The 16986-nt window shown below is 32.6% G+C and overlaps 2 protein-coding genes, 1 non-coding gene and 1 pseudogene across 4 annotated transcripts; 2 read left to right on the top strand and 2 right to left on the bottom strand.

The window, feature by feature from the left end:
• The first annotated feature begins 113 nt into the window (after positions 1 to 113).
• LOC108871129 (lysine--tRNA ligase, chloroplastic/mitochondrial) lies at positions 114 to 6418 on the top strand. The gene is made up of 3 exons (XM_033286459.1): positions 114 to 5260; positions 5404 to 5571; positions 5692 to 6418. Exons 1-3 carry the CDS (start codon positions 5219 to 5221, stop codon positions 5782 to 5784), a joined length of 303 nt encoding a protein of 100 aa, XP_033142350.1. The 5' UTR covers positions 114 to 5218; the 3' UTR covers positions 5785 to 6418.
• On the bottom strand, positions 249 to 336 carry LOC117133247. Its single transcript, XR_004457070.1, has one exon. It is a non-coding gene; the product is annotated as a small nucleolar RNA U30 (small nucleolar RNA).
• Positions 6237 to 7301, top strand: LOC103859520 (annotated as a pseudogene).
• A 62-nt stretch (positions 7302 to 7363) lies between these two features.
• On the bottom strand, positions 7364 to 16306 carry LOC103859519 (chaperonin 60 subunit beta 2, chloroplastic). 2 transcript variants are annotated; one of them, XM_033286410.1, is made up of 15 exons: positions 16062 to 16306; positions 15533 to 15725; positions 15324 to 15449; positions 15112 to 15249; positions 14934 to 15029; positions 14607 to 14849; positions 14296 to 14530; positions 14035 to 14204; positions 13870 to 13947; positions 13719 to 13790; positions 13521 to 13625; positions 13347 to 13439; positions 13167 to 13259; positions 12954 to 13077; positions 7364 to 7558 (listed from the first exon to the last, which is right to left on the bottom strand). In XM_033286410.1, the coding sequence occupies exons 2-15, from the start codon at positions 15716 to 15718 to the stop codon at positions 7545 to 7547; spliced, it is 1773 nt and encodes a 590-aa protein (XP_033142301.1). In that variant the 5' UTR covers positions 15719 to 15725; positions 16062 to 16306; the 3' UTR covers positions 7364 to 7544. The 2 variants fall into 2 exon arrangements, with proteins under 2 accessions (XP_033142301.1, XP_009135307.1); XM_009137059.3 differs by lacking the exon at positions 7364 to 7558 and adding an exon at positions 12598 to 12861.
• Between the last annotated feature and the right edge of the window lie 680 nt (positions 16307 to 16986).

The following is a 16986-nucleotide window of genomic DNA, read 5'->3' as shown; positions in this document are numbered from 1 at the left end:
GGTTAAAAATTTCTCATCAAGAAACTAGTTGAACAGTTCGCTTTATACAGATGTGATCCTATTACATTGGAGCGTATCTCTATAGTTAACAAATAACAGAGAGATTACTCAAGCAGATAGGATCTTCATTTTACGCACAAATAAAATCCTCGAAACTATGCTTTAGAATTAATCTAAAAGCTTCCAAGAAGAACTATGTGCAACGTCAAGAACAATATATTAAGTTTAAAACAAAGAGGAAAAAAGGTGCTCAGTATTTGAATGAATGGTTGGGAAGTATTTATCCTCAATAAATATTTCAGATTAACGAGATTACATAAATCCATCATCACTGCACCCTTTATCCTTATTGTTGCAAACCATAAAAGAAAAAAAAAATAACTAAAAATGAATCGAATAAAGGAAAAAACGCAGCTCTGGATTTAGGGTTGATTGAGGAACACGTTACTTATAGGTCTCGCTGTCTGTATCCATATGGTTTACTCGATATACTCGGTGTTGGGCCTTTTAGACCCTAATTTAATGCAAATTCTGATATTTTTAACATAATTTTAATAAATTTAAATTTGATAGCTACATCAAAGAATAGAAATTATCTATCTTCTTTGATACGAAACATAGATACATCTGTACGTTTTTTATTTTATGCTCTCTTATGTTTCTTTAATTATCATCACTTTTTGGTTGTATATGAGTGTAGCTTCATTTAAATTTCTGCTCATTTTTTGTTTGCAGCCAAATGAGAAACCGGCCAAGGTATCGAAAACCGAAACAGTTATGGAAAAGAAAGAAGAGAAAAAGGAAGTGAAGATCAATGAACATGAGGATTGTGAATACATTAGTGATGTGTTAATCTTTCTTTATACTTAATTTGATTGAATTAAGAGAATCCGTATACAAGCGACTCAACATACTTTTTGAAAAAGTGCTCTCACTTGTGTTATCTTCTAATTTATGTTCATTTTTACTGTTAAATTATTAATATAATAATAATCTCAAGAGACTAAATGTTACATCGTGTGCTCTACATCACTATCACTGCATCAAGCCATTTCTTCATCGATTTTATTGAACTCGTATCATGTTTGCGATGGCAATTGACACACTTTGAATAAGGCCGCTGAAAACTGATTAATGTTGAATCAAGATTGAGACAGTAGGCAATTCCAGCATATAAAGCTTAACAACAATAAATCAATGAACAGTCTGAAAATTGACCAAATAAATAAACTAAAAAAACATTGAAGATTCAACGAAACTGTCAATCTTTGAATAAGGCCGTTGAACAAGTCGGCAATAAGAAGTCAAAACAAAACAAAAAAACAAGACACACCGAGTAGTTTGCAAGATGCTCTTTTAATAGGATTGATAGTAGAACATCACTTAGGATTGCAAGATGTTCACAAGTCATGCATTTCTTTCAAGTCGCTCAGACCTAGTGTATGCCTCACTAATTTTTCATAAAGAGATTTTAGTTTCTCAGTGTCTCCAAATCTTTTAGACTCCTTAGTTGCACAACAAATTAAATACTCTCTTTATCAAATCCCACAAAAAACTACTTTATCACATGTTGGTGAAGTTTGAATGCAGTTCTATTTTTTTCTGGCTTTTGTTTTATAACCTTTTCAATTATCTAATTTCAATGATTTTTGTATGCTGTCTATTTTAACAATTTAGAATTTTTTAATGACACAAAATAACAAAAAAAAAGAGTAAACTAAAGCAAATGCTCGGTGAAACAACCAAGAATACATCTCCATTCTATAAAAACATCATGATTGACCAAAACATTGTGGTGAATCTACCAAAAATCTTTAAAATTGCCGAAACAACCAAAATCAAATAAGAGTGATTCATTTATTTAGTTTTATATAAAAAAGGATATCTAGCCAACCAAAAGAAAAGTTGTACACCGTTTTATCTCCTTCAGGTCTGCATGACAACAATATAACATGACTTTTCATAGGAAATTACAAGACTTATAAAACTAAACGAAAAATGTGTAAAAAAACGCACTCATGACTCAAGACAAATGTATCTCCAAAATGCTGAACTTCTAAGGAGACTCCAGTGTTACAGTAAGCTGTGGCAAAGAGTTGTTTGAATATGTCAAGATGGGCAATCACGTCCGTCTGGGCTTCGTACTCCACTAAAGCCGAGACAGCAAGTTTTTCACACTTCTGGCTAAGATTGGAAGCAACGCTAGATAGATCTCCACATAAACATTGTTAATTTTGCAACAAGTGGCAAGTGATGTTACATTAAATCCTGGAGATATAAAAGTTACCTCCGAGAGAGTGTTACCAATTGATAACTTATCAAGTATTATTCTATCAAAAGTAGTTTCCAAATGTATAGATTTAAATTAAAAATTGTTAAAAAGTCAATTATTAAACACTTCTTAATATTCTGAAAATTCTAGCAAAATAGTTCCATATATATGCATTTTTAGTTGCACAATAAATGCTTTCTTTATAACATTCCACAAGAAAACTACTTTATCATGAAATCCTTTTCATTTTTAGTGGCTGATCTGCTTCATGAATTTGCTCGAGCTGATCCGATGACTAGAATTTCGTAACATCTCTAACCTTAAACATTGTATTAATCACATCTACAAACCAACTGGGAAGTACGTTGTCTCGGTGTTTACTCCGCATTCTGGGCGGAATTGCAGAAGGTTCTACTGCGAATGGTGAACGACGCAAAAAAGTCTAAAGACGCTAGATACACTGAGAAACTGAAAGGCCTATATCTAAGTTCACTTTACTACACAGATCTGGGAGACTTGAGAAACATTCACGCCATGTGGACATCATAAGTCTTTTCTTTCGACAAGTTTTTAAGACATTTCTACGTAGTGTGATTGCTGGTGCTTTTATCTTTGATCCATGGATGATGTTTGTGACAAGACAATGAAGTTGCATGCGTTTTTCTTTTCTTTTTGGTCATCTTATCTCATCTGACGTAGTTGCTATAGGTTGGTGGCCCTGGGTTCATTACATTACACTTCGACAAGTTTTTTAAGACATTTCTATGTAGTGTGATTGTTGGTGCTTTTTTCTTTGATCCATGAATGATGTTTATGACAAGACAATGAAGTTAAAAATTGTTAAAAAGTCAATTATTAAAAAGTCAATTATTAAACACTTTTTAAAAATTTAGCAAAATAGTTCCATATATATGCATTTTTAGTTGCACAAGAAATGCTCTCTTTATAACAATCCACAAGAAAATTACTTTATCATGAAATCTTTTTCATTTTTAAGATTCGGATATAAAAATTTATCCGCTAGTGCATTACTACAATGTCCTCGTTCAATTTGAAAATTGAACATTGGTGAAGTTTGAATTCAATTGATTTTTAGGACTGTCTTTTGTTTTATAACCTTTCCAATTATCTAATTTACATGAATTTTCTTATGTCATCTATTTTACCTTTTAGAAAGTTTTTAATCTTGGATACTATTGTTGGCGAACATGATCTATATAATGCAATATGTATCACATCATTACTCTATTTTTTATAAGAAAACAACTCAAAATTTCAGACTTAATCATACAATCTTAACTTTTTGGGCTAAGCCCCATTTGGGCTACTGATGTTTTGAGTTTAACCCCTTCGAGTTAATACCAGCCTGAAACTCATAAAATTTACATTTTATTTTAGATAGTACTGTATCATTTTTATTCAAGCACTCATAAAACAAATATGAAAGTTGTGATTTGTACACCTTACTCTTTGATCAATTTGGGAATCACATTACAAATTTCGATAAATGTTCTTTCTTCTTCATGTAGAACATGTTTTTTTTTTCTTTTACGTTTAGCATAGTTTGTATTCCCTTAAGTAGTTAATTTTTATTCTCTCAAGCAATAACCGGTTTCTCTAAAAATTGAACCGGTTTATTAACTTTAAAATTTTGAGAAATAAGAAGCCCAACTAATTAAAAGCCCAACTCACTTATGTAACAGTCATAGTCAACTTATCCACAGCAGCAATTAACTAGTCAAAGCAGAGATGATCAGTTTGGAGCCTAACGGCTTTGAGATGATCAGTTTGAACGTTTATGATATATTGGGTGCTAGTGGCTCAATGAAGAGGACTGAGAAAGGTGAATCTTAGAGAAGCATTTTTGATGGGTTTGTGTACTGACTCTCTGGTCTATGAACTTTCCAGGGGAGATTTCTATATGCATGTGTGAGTTCTTTCTCGATCCTCATAAAATCTCTCCTCCCACTGCCAGACAAATATCATGATATTGATAAACGTTACCGCCAACGGTGAGCTCTGTCTTCTCTCTTTGTTAATCCTTGGTTCTAAATCTTGAATGCTCAATAAGTTTTATTTTCATTTCACTAACCGTGTTTGATATTGCTAGGTATGTGGATATGATTGCTAATCCTGAAGTGGCTGATGTCTTCCGCCAAAGGGAAAAGTAGGTTATCTAAAATCTTCAAACTCTCACTAAAGCATCTAGTCTCTTTTGTGCATAATCTCTAAAACGAAATGCTTAGCTCACAATGTATATCTTTCTGCAACATTATCATAAGATAGTTAGACTTGTTTTCGCTTACGCGGATCAATAAGGGCTGATCGTATGTTTTGTTTTAGTAGATTGTATCTGAGATACGCAAGACAGTCGAGTCTTCTGGATATTTAGAGGTTGAAACTCCGGTTCTTCAGGTTTGTGTGCATACACCTTCATTCTCAAATGCCTCCTTAATATTTAACTCATTGTATGAGAGTTGGTTTCATGAACATGTGAAAACTAGGGAGCAGCTGGTGGTGCCGGAGCCTAGACCTTTTGTAACGTATCATAACTCACTTGGGAGAGATCTCTACCTTCTAACTCAGGAATGCTAAAGACAGGGTTCTTTTGGCACTCCAAGACGTTCTTGAGCCCAAGGACAAATCTGGAGTTAAAGCTTGCTCTTCTCTGGGCCATCTTCTTAATTAGGTAGAGCTTCTTCAGCTGATAACTTACCATCAGATTTATGTGCTGAAATAAGTTTTAATGATTTTCTAGGTTTTTGAAGTTGTTGTAGAGCCAAAACTTGTGCAGCCAACATTTGTCTTGGACTACCCAATCGAAATATCTCCCTTAGCCAAGCCACATCGCGGGTAAAGTTGTGTTATGACTTATGAGAACTACCCTTTTGTAACAGTAATGCAAATTTGACTGAAAGATTTGAGCTGTTCATCTGTGGCCGTGAAATGGCAAACGCATTCTCTGAATTAACTGATCCCGTGGACCAGGTAATGGGCTGATGCAGTCTTCTACATTCCCACAGTTTTGTGTCTTCTCCAGTAACATTCAACATAGTAGATTATCTGCTTTTTAGTTATCTTTGTGTGTACTACACTGGGTCATATAATTGATTTGAGTTTAAATATGGTAGAGGATGCGGTTGGAAGAGCAAGTTAGGCAGCATAACGCAAAGCGAGCAGCAGCTGAACAAACCACAAAGAAAGAGGATGATGATGATGATGAGGATTCTTATGAGGTGACCCTTGACGAAGACGTCCTCACTGCCCTGGAATACGGAATGCCTCCTGCTTCTGGAATGGTACTTATATCTTTCTTCTATACGACACAGTAAATTTTCAGAGTCAAAAACATAAACCAAACTTGTATGGTCGAGTACTTATATCAGTTCACTGCTATTGTTTCTTTGTTTTCTCTGAAGGGGCTTGGAATTGACAGGCTAGTGATGCTGTTGACGAACTCCGCTAGTATAAGAGACGTCATTGCGTTTCCTGTTCTGAAAATTCCGCAGTAACCCCTCATGGTTGTAGCTTCACCATCTCTTATGTATCTTTTTGATTATTTTCTCAATCAAGAAGTTGGAATAAGCAGGTGTAACAAACACGTTTAGATAGCAAAACAAATCCAGTTAATTATTTTTTCTTGATGAGTGCTTGAAACAGAGAGACATATAATAATACATAAAAAAAGTAAAGTTACATCATGTTGGATGCTCGTCCAGTTTAATCCCATTTTTAGTAATACAGAATCCAGACAATGGTTGACTTCCACCATTGCAGATACTCTCGCATAAGTCACTATAAGCCGAATAAAATAAACATGTGATGTTTATGACATTGATGGGTGAAACAATCAGGAACCAACAGTAAAAAACTGACGACTCTGATCAACTGGAATCTGTCCTTTTCCTAGCATGGTCCCTACCTATACTTTTATCTGTTTCTCATCTGATCAACTTATAATTAAATGGTCTTTGGATTCTATCTAAGAGGAGATGTTTATGTACTGTGGTTATTAACTCTTCCTCGAACCCCCCTTGCTGCTGTTTTGTTCTTTTCAGAAATCATAACTGTTTTCTTTCCAATCTGAGCACATTTTTGTTACTTTATCAAAGACAAGATTGGTGACTAGGTGTTTCAAAGAACCAACATATAGTTTTTGATGAGGGTTTTGCTGTGTAAGATCCAGTGCCCTTCTTTCATCTGCTTCTCTAAGCCGTCTCCTCACATCTACACATCAGGCTCGCAGAGATGGAGAGCAGGCCTCCTCAAGTGGCGTCTTCCGCTACTACCGTTGTTGATGACAATGATGATGATCATTATGTTGATGCACATGTAGAAGAAGGTGTTGACCATGTTAATGGTTTGTTGAATGAGGTTAGTGAAGCAGATTGTGTTATAGAGGAGAAGGAAGAAGACTGTACCCTTGAGGAGAAACAGGAAGAAGAGGAAGGTCATAGTGATGGGGAGATCCTGAGAAGCAGTACAAAGAAGGAGGTTTTAGATTCAGCAGATGGTGGGATAATGGAGAAGAAGAAGAAGGTACAGTGGGTGGATTTGATGGGGAAAGAACTTGCTGAAGTCCGGGAATTCGAGTCTAGGTTTTAGTCTGATATTTGCTTGCAGCTTCTTTGGTTTCTTGATATGATCTTTTCAGTATGTTAGTTGATTGTCTGATACTTCATTTAACTTGCAGTGAAGAAGATGATATCAGATATGATGGCGATAAAAGCTGTGTCTGCGTTATTCTGTGATCAGCTGAGTTCAGTTTTACCTGGAGATAAGGCAATGGTGAAAGGTGAAGAAGCTTGTTTTGTTTGTCTTGTGGCTTTATCTTTGGAATCCATATACATTAAGGTAGTACATACATATAGTAGAATCTGCAGTTGTGTTCATCAGCCAATCTACATTTGCTAGCATTTTGTTACGGTTTTAGGATTGTAAGAAAAATTGCTTTCTGCTACACTTGTTTCTTTGACCATAGTTAGTGAACTTCTTTCTCACTCAAATTCAAGAAGCTTTAGTTTTTGAATTTTTATTATATGCTCTGTGTTTCGGAGATTTGCAGTTTCTTTTCATCTAAGACATGGACAATTTGAAGAACAACACTTGACAATTTATTCAAAATGATTCCAAGTTTGATATCTAAGAACACATAATGCTCTGGTTAGAAAAAAAAAAATCATTACACTTAGCACATAAACTTTTGTTTGCAAGATAAAGTAATCCATATCCCGGTGAGCTACTCTCGTCTTAGGATGTTCATTGGTCTATCTCAGTATCCACATCCTGGAACAAGACAAAGTCAAAAGAGATTCAGAGATGAAGAAACAAGAGGTTTTGATGTTAATTGTCTAAAGCTTCCATCAACGGAATCAGAGTCTCGGGACTAACCAGGAGTGTTTCCTCCAACTCCACCTAGCCAACAGAAACAAACATTAAGATTTCAAATGCCAATTTTAAAACCAACTGAAAACAATTACCAAATTTCATTATCAATATTTACTTCTTCTTTCATCTCTTTGATATCGCTGAATGCCAAAAAATACTGCATTGTGCCGTCGCGAAGCAGCAGCGATGCTCCATGACAAGCACAATCAGTAATTTGTTCAAGGATTCCCTGGTAGGAGGATCCCTTGTTCGTTGTTACACACATCCTTTTACCTGCACAACAACAAGAAACAACTTCAAATCAATGCCAGAAGAAGAAGAAGAGAGAGAGAGCTTTACCTTTCAAAGCTACACCGAGTTCAAACTTCTCACCAGTAGACATCTTCTCGTTCTGGGAGTTCCGAATGTTCTTTGTCGCTTGCGTTCCTTTTCAACTTGATTAACTTAGTAAGGAGTTTAATATACCTCTAGTACAATCCTTTTCTCCTGTCGATAGAAACAGAGGCCCATGGGCTATTTTCTTGAAAGGCCCTTCCATTAATCTTTTTTCTTTTCTTTTCCAAAACAAATGTTGTTTGAAAACTAAATATTTAAAACTATTTAAAAATAAGTACTCTATTTATTTTTATTATTAATATAATTTAATATTTTATATTATCATATTTTCTAGTATTATCTGGTTTAAATTTTCTTATATATGTTAATAAAATTAAAAAATATTGTGAAAATAATAAAACAAAATAATTTCGACCTTATTCATGTATAGGTGGATATACTGATAAATAAATGAGTTCATTTAGTATTTTTTTCTGAATAAATGTTAAATTTTATTCATCGTTATCTTTACTTGAGACTAGGGATTAACCCGGGCTACGCCCGGGATTTTTATGTTTTTTTCAATTTAAGTTGTTAAATTATTTATATTTAGGTTATGATATATATTTATATAAATGTTAAGATGCATGTCATAATTAAAATTTATTTTTAAATTTTAACACATTAAATTAACATATTTTTTACTATTTAAATATTTTTTTGGAATTTTGTTGGCTATCTAGTTATCATATTTAGCAAAATTATCTGTTGAGTGTTGGAATAAATGTTTTAGATATTTAATCAAACTGCAGAGTATTTTCGGATCGACCATATGCTAAACAATCGATCGATCCGTAAAAAGATGGTCGATCTCCTTAGCCAGGTAAGTACAATTTTAGCAAAAATATCTTTGATTTTTAAATATTAAGTATATAACTATTCTTTTGAATATTGTTTTTTTGAATTGTATTTTCTGATTAAGTCATTGTATTATAATGTTTATGTAAATATTTTTTTGTGATGTTTGAATTTGTGTTGTTCGTATACTTAACCTAGATGATATTGATGTTTAACAATTTATTGTTTTCTGGAAATAGAAAATAATGATATATCAAAACATATCTAATACTTATTAAATGATAGTATAATGTAAATTACATCCATTATTTGAAAATACCATTTGTTGTTTTTATTTTATTTTTAAATCAGAAATTCTTTTTATTTAAAAACATTATTCATATATAGTATAATAGTTTAAGTTTGGAAGATTAATATATATATATATATATATATAAATTATGTATATTTAAAAAAAAAATTAAGAAATTATATATTGAGTAACTGAATAAAAGCTGAATTTCTTATCTTGAAAATCAAATAATTATATTTTTTTCTTTATGTTATACTCACCAATCCATCATTGATATTTATAACTCAGTATGTTTTTAAAAAAATTTAGTTTTAAGGAATAAACAAATTTAATAAATTAAATTCATCACCTATAATGTTCTGTAAACTATATTTGAAAACTCTCTAAAATTGTATTTTAAGCATAATATTACTATTATATAATTTAAGTTATTTTAAGCATAATATATGCTAAACCAACTTAAATTATATTTACAATAGGACCATCCTAAACCGGTTAATAAACCAAAAACAATACTAAACCAACATGAATCAATACCTGATTCGGCGAGAAAGGAAGTGTTTCGGGATAAACGCTTGAATGGTTATTAACTGTAATGGTTTGATCATGAAAGAGTTACTATGAATATTAACAATAAAATTATGGATTAGATTAATTTAAAATTGTAAGAATACCTTTGAGTCTATGAAAAGCAATTCAATTCCCATGAATAAGTTTGGCTTTTGGAAGTTGCGGGTTTTCCAACAATGAATCCACCTAACAAAAAGTTCGTTGTTATAAAAAATCTCTTTGAAGGTCATTAAAGGTTTTTGGGACGGCAAGAGTTGATGGTGGAACCATTTTTTTTGCTCGAGTGCTTTGAAGTTTTCCTTGATAGTGTGAGGTTGATGTTGATGGAATAATGAGTTTTATAGAGACTTTCTTGATGTAAAACTACACATTTTTATTTTTTTTGTTTAATGTGGTATTTCTATTTTAATATAGTTTACTACCATTTTAAGATAGATGTACATTTTAAGATAGATGTTTAAATCTTAATGTACTTTTTCCATTTCTTATATTTTTTATTTACATAATATCTATATTTTATATTTTAAAATAGATATTTAAATCTTAATGTACATTTTCCATTTTTTTCAATTGTGTATTTACTTATATTATATATTTTCCATTTTAAGATAGATGTTTAATGCTTCATGAACTTTTTCCATTTTTTTTTTAAAATTGTGTATTTACTTATTATTATATATATAATTCATATATTATATATTTACATTATTCACTTATTATTTATTTTCATGTTTATGTATTTCCATTTCTTGTATTTTTTATTTACTTAATGTCTCTATTTTACATTTTAAGATAGATGTTTAAATCTTAATGTATGTTTTCCATTTTTTTAAATTGTATATTTCCATTTGTTATACTTTCTATTTACGAAATATCTGTATTTTAAATTTTAAGATATATTTTTAAATCTTAATGTAATGTTCCATTTTTTAAATTGGGGATTTACTTATATTATATATTTACTTAATATTTTTTTATTGTGTATTTATATTTCTTATATTTTCTATTTACTAATAATTTTATAATTTAAGATAGATTTACATTTTAAGATAGATGTTTAAATACTAATGTAATTTTTCCATTTTTTTTCAAATTGTGTATTTCCTTTTTTTGAACTTTCTATTTGCGTAATATCTATATTTTATATTTTAAGATAGATGTTTAAATCTTAATATACTTTTTCCATTGTTTTTAAGTTGTGTATTTATTTTTCTTATACTTTCTATTTTCTTAATATCTATATTTTACATTTTAAGATAGATGTTTAATATTTAATGTACTCTTTCCATTTTTTTAAAATTGTGCATTTACTTATTATTGTATATATAATTCGTATATTAATATATTTATAATATTTAATTATTATTTATTTTTCTATATATTTATTATTTCTCTTTCTTATACTTTATATTTATTTAATATCTATATTTTATATTTTATATTTTAAGTCTCAATGTATTTTTTCATTTTAATGTAAAACGGTAATATTTAATAGAAGAACTTGGACAAATAGTCAAATAGTTATATTTATGTTTTTTTATTTTTTTATAAAATGATAATGTTACATTATGGAGATAAGCCGTTTTTTCTAGTGTAAAATGGTAATCTTACATATGTTTAATATAGTATTTTCATATTTTATGTTGTATGTTTACATATTATTTATTATTTTCAAAATTATATATAATGTTTTTTTTACAAAATAGTAATGTTACATTATGGAGATAAGACGTCTTTTTTTAGTGAAAAATAGTAATCTTACATATGTTTGATGTAGTTTTTCCATTTTTTATGTTGTATGTTTACATATTATTTTTAAAAAAATAAAAATGTAAAATGGTAATCGTACATATGTTTAATGTAGTATTTCTATTTTTTATGTTGTATGTTTACATATATTTATTATTTTCCAAATTATATATAATGTTTTTTGTTTTTTTATAAGACGGTAATGTTACATTATGGAGATAAGCCGTCTTTTTTCAAGTGAAAAATGATAATCTTACATATGTTTAATGTAGTTTTTCCATTTTTTATGCTGTATGTTTACATATTATTTATAATTTTCGAAAATTAGTAATATTAAAATGTAAAACTATATTTTATATCACGTGTCATCTTTCGGAAGAAGTTTTTTTTGCTGATGTGGACCCTCTATGGAGCCTCAAAAGGTCACTTTTATTAGTAAGGATTTCGAAAGTAAGTAATATTAAAATGTAAAACTATATTTTATGCCACGTGTCATCTTTCGGGAGAAATTTTTTCCACTGATGTGGACGCCCTATGGAGCCTCAAAAGCTCCCTTTTATTAGTAGAGATATGTTTAATGTAGTTTTTCCATTTTTTTATGTTGTATGTTTACATATTTTTTACAATTTTCGAAAATTAGTAATATTAAAATGTAAAACTATATTTTATGCCACGTGTCATCTTTCGGGAGAAATTTTTTTCGCTGATGTGGACACCCTATGGAGCCTCAAAAGCTCCCTTTTATTAGTAGAGATTACAGTGTTTATTTGTACATACGGACATAATTTACAAATATTTATTATTACATATATGTTATATTTACAAATTTACAATTTTTTTACTTAATTATTGTTTATAAGACAAGATTGGTGATCGGGTGTTTCAAAGATCCAACATATGTCTTGATGAGGGTGTTGCTGTGTAAGATCCAGTGCCCTTCTTTCATCTGCTTCTCTAAGCCTTCTCCTCATAAATGAACGAGTAGCTCACCGGGATATGGATACTGAGATACACAAGCCGGATTTGCTCTTGTGATCAGTTGAGTTTAGTTTTGTCTGATGATGATAGGTAAAGAAGCTCGCTCGAGATTTAGCCCTGTTCCTCTTGTGGCTTTTGCTATACATTAAGGTAGTACATTGTTACGGTTTTAGGATAGTAAAAAGAATTGCTTTCTACTACACTTGTTTAATGTTACCGTTTAAGACGTCAACATTTTGAAGAACTACACTGACACAATTTATTCAAAATGATTCCAAATTTGATATCTAAGATACACATTATGCTCTGGTTCAAAAAATCATTACACTTAGCACACTGTCTGCAAGCTAAAGTAATCCATATCCCAGTGAGCTACTCGTTCATTTATCTCTTCTATCTTCAAGAGCAAATCCGGCTGGTGTATCTCAGTATCCATATCCTGCAACAAGCCAAAGTCAATAAGATTCAGAGATGCAGAAACATGAGTTTTGATGCTATTGTCCAAGCTTCCATCAATGTATTAGGACTAACCGGAATTGTCCATTGGGTTGCCAGCAGGAACTGGCTCTGGCTCCTTGATCTCAACAACCACACAGTCAGACATCAAGAACGTTTTTGCAACCGAGGCGGCATGTTCCAGACAGCATCTCACAACCTGAAAAATGCATAAACTCACTCATGTTCATGGAGAACTTTATCATCAAACCGTTCAGCAAACAGAGTTGTGTGTTGTGAAAAACTGACCTTTGTGGGGTCGATGATTCCTGCAACCATCAGATCTTCATACTTCCCAGTTGCAGCATTATATCCGAACTTCACGTTATCGTTAGCTAGCACCTGTAATGAATATAGATACGTTTTGTCAACCAGCTTACTTAGCTCAAGAGCTGTACATGAGTGGAGGTTTAACGTTATGTCAGTTACCTTCTCACTGACAACGCTTCCGTTGACACCAGCATTCTTTGCTATCAACTTCAGAGGGTAACTCAAGGCTCTTTTAACGATCTCTGCTCCTACCTATATACTCAAGAATAGTTAGAAACTAAGTCAGAGAAAGCAAAGTGCACTGAATCCAAAGTTCTTGGGTTCACTGCTTACCTTTTCTTCATCGTTTTCAAGGGTATCCTTGATGGCATCAACCTTGGCTGCAAGACGAAGTAAAGTGCAACCACCACCAACAACAATACCTTCCGCAACCGCAGCCTGAAACTCGATAAGAATATGATTAAGATAGTTCATGACTAGTCAGAATAACAAAATCATGTATAAGCCAACTAGCTGGATTAAGAAAATCACCTTTGTAGCGTTAAGAGCATCTTCAACTCTTAGCTTCTTTTCTTTGAGCTCTGTCTCAGTTTGTGCGCCAACCTTTAACCAATATGCATGAACTCTAGTTAGGATCACTAAAATTTGTATAAAGTAAACAATATCATGTGAAAAAACATACTTGAATTACAGCAACTCCACCAGAAAGCTTTGCAATTCTCTCATTCAATTTTTCCTTCTCATACTCTTGCTCCGCTTGCTGCACAACCAATCAACCATTTCCTTCTAAGCACAATAAAGCGACATACAAAAAGTAGTCTTAATTTGCAGTTTATCTCACACATACCTCAATAAGATTCTTAATCTGTACAACACGCTTGTTCACTGCCTCCTGTGTGCTACCATCACCCACAATGGTCGTCATCTCCTTGGTGAGAACAACCTTAGAGGCGTTACCCAAAACCTCTTTCCCAGCTTTGTCAAGAGAAAGACCAACTTCCTCTCTTATCACAGTTGCTGCACCCACAAAACCCCAACAAGATTTTAAACAATGAAATGATTCTAATTGTTACCCACATAAAGGTTTTGTTACAGAAACATCAGTTACCTCCAGTTAGAATGGCAATATCATCAAGGTACTGGCTCTTGCGCTCTCCAAATCCAGGAGCTTTGAGAGCTGCTATCTTCAACGTGCCTCTAAGCTTGTTAACAACAAGAGTAGCCAAAGCTTCTTGTTCAATATCTTCTGCAATTATCAGTATTGGGTATCCTCCTCTAATGGCATCCTCTAGAACACCAACAAGGTCCCTTGCATTGGTAACCTTCTTGTCAACAAGAAGCAACTGCACAGTACAAAGCTTCATTAAGCTACCTATCATCACAGTATCATTACAGTAGCTGTGAACACAAAACAATTACCTTGCAATTATCATACTCGACAGACATTTTCTCACTGTCTGTAACGAAGTATGGGGAGATATAACCACGATCAAATTGCATGCCTTCCACCACGTAAAGGTGGTTCTCAGCGCTTTTACCCTCCTCAAGTGTTACCACACCTTTCCTGCCCACTTTGCTCATTGCTTCAGCAATCATGTTTCCAACTTCAGGGTTGTTACCAGCACTAACGGCTGCCACATCCGCAAGTTCACTGTCTTCAACCTATGTTTCCAATGGCATAACCATTAGATCCTCTAGCTACGGTTTTTTGACATATCAAAAAGATAGTTCCAAGAAGAAAGTTACCTCCTTGGACATTAGCTTCAGCTCGTGAACCAAAGCCTTTGCTGTCTTCTCAATGCCTCTGGTGATCAATACAGGGTTTGCACCTGCAGCCACCACCTGAAAGAAATACAAAATTTCAGACTATTATACTGTTCTTTTGAGTTTACATCAGAGAAAGATGAATGAAGAATGTACAAACCTTGACACCCTCAGCAATAAAACCTTGTGCAAGAACAACGGATGTTGTTGTACCGTCACCAGCCAAGTCATTGGTCTTTGCAGCTGCTTGCCTTACAAGCTTTGCACCAATGTTCTCAACCGGGTCCTCCAACTCCACCTAACCACAAGAAAAACTTAAGCTTACAAAAGCTATTTTAAAACATAATTACCAAACAGACAATAACTTCATACCTCCCTAGCAACGGTGACACCATCATTAACAATTTTTGGAGATCCATACTTGCTCTCAAGGACAACGTTTCTCCCTTTTGGTCCAAGTGTGACACCGACAAGGTCGGCTAGCTTGTTAACACCGGTCTAATAAAACGCAGAGCAATTAGAAACCAAAAAAAAAAAAGAAAAAAAAGAAACGAATCCTAATTATCGCCGCAGATTCTTACTTGAAGTTTCTTTATGGTAGAACCATCCTTGTTGAAATGCAACTCCTTGGCTGCACAAACAATGGCAGGATGGGTTCTTCTTGAGCACACATTCTGTCTCTTTCCAAATGTGCTTGAAGGAAACTTGAGGGCATTGGGAGCAATCAAGGAGCCAAGTGAAGACGTAGCAGTGAAAGTCGATGCCATTGTCACACTGAAAAACCCAACAGTCAGATAAACATTAGTAAACCAAACAGTCAGACAAGACCCCAGTCAAAATATATGACCACAAACATTTTAGCATTAGCTAATCAAACTATGTAACAAAGCATAGACCCAAATGTAAAAAGCAAAACTTTTTTCCAAAAACTAGTTTCGTTAATGTACTAATAATTGATACTTATTGTCGACAAGACACAATGCAATTCCAGAATCTCAGAGCTCACTAGTGAGTGTTTCATTCATGCAACAGTGCTTTAATACTTCTTGTCGAACCAAACACTACATGGACTGAAACATTGGGCACAACAGATGAGAAAAGGACACTCACCGTAAGGTAGAACGACGGAGAAGCTGAGATTGATATCCGCCGGAGAGTTTGTTCCGAATAAGGAAGACGAATGGAGAGAATAGGTTTTATCTGGTTGTTTCGCTCTGGAGAATGGCGCTTCTGCTTGTTTTTCTTTGCTAAATATAAAGCAAGTGCAGTGATGATCTCTTTGCTCTTGAAGCTTCGAGTTAATCGTGGCCGTTGGATGGATTGTTTTTTTGTCTTGTTATTGCAAGAACACTCCAGAACACGTCGGATTAGGTAATCGGATCCTGGTTATTTTTTTCCGGGTTGGCGTGGTTTGATTTGAGCCTATTTACGATTACTTGATTCAAAAGACCCATTTTAGATAGCCCTACACAATTGGCCCATTAAAAGCGGTTAAACGATCGGACCAGATATGTGCATGTGTTTTTTGTACGAACTCAATTTTTTTTTATAATATGCTAAAAGTAGATATAATTTTAAAATATTTTCTGCAATGAAGAAAATATTTATTAAATTAAATTAAATCTAGAAAAAAAAATTCAATGTATGTAATCCTTTTTTTTTCTGATTCTAGATTGTTAAACTAAATTTTATAAAAATATTGTTATTGAGTTACAAACAAATATAATCACTCTATAACTCAAAAGTCTAAATAATAAAATAGCCTTTTTGGCTGACAAAGAAAAACCTTTTAATGTCAAAAAAATTCACACTATAACTTTTTATTAAAAAAGTATAGGAATAAATAAAACATTTAAGATGACGAATAAATACAACATTTAATTTTCAGTCAAAGATTATTTTCATTTTACATTTGTTTTTTGTTTGTGCGCTTATTGAGGAAGGAAACTTCGTGGTAATTACCAAAAGCAGATGGTCTAGGGTCCAAGTCTTTATAATAAAAGAGGAAATAAAATCTTAGGGAAGAAGAAACAAA

This window comes from Brassica rapa, chromosome A03, assembly GCF_000309985.2.
Source record: "Brassica rapa cultivar Chiifu-401-42 chromosome A03, CAAS_Brap_v3.01, whole genome shotgun sequence".
In the NCBI taxonomy this organism is placed as follows: Eukaryota; Viridiplantae; Streptophyta; class Magnoliopsida; order Brassicales; family Brassicaceae; genus Brassica; species Brassica rapa.
The sequence above is the reverse complement of the archived record's forward strand: the minus strand, read 5'-3'. Positions and strand labels throughout refer to the sequence as shown.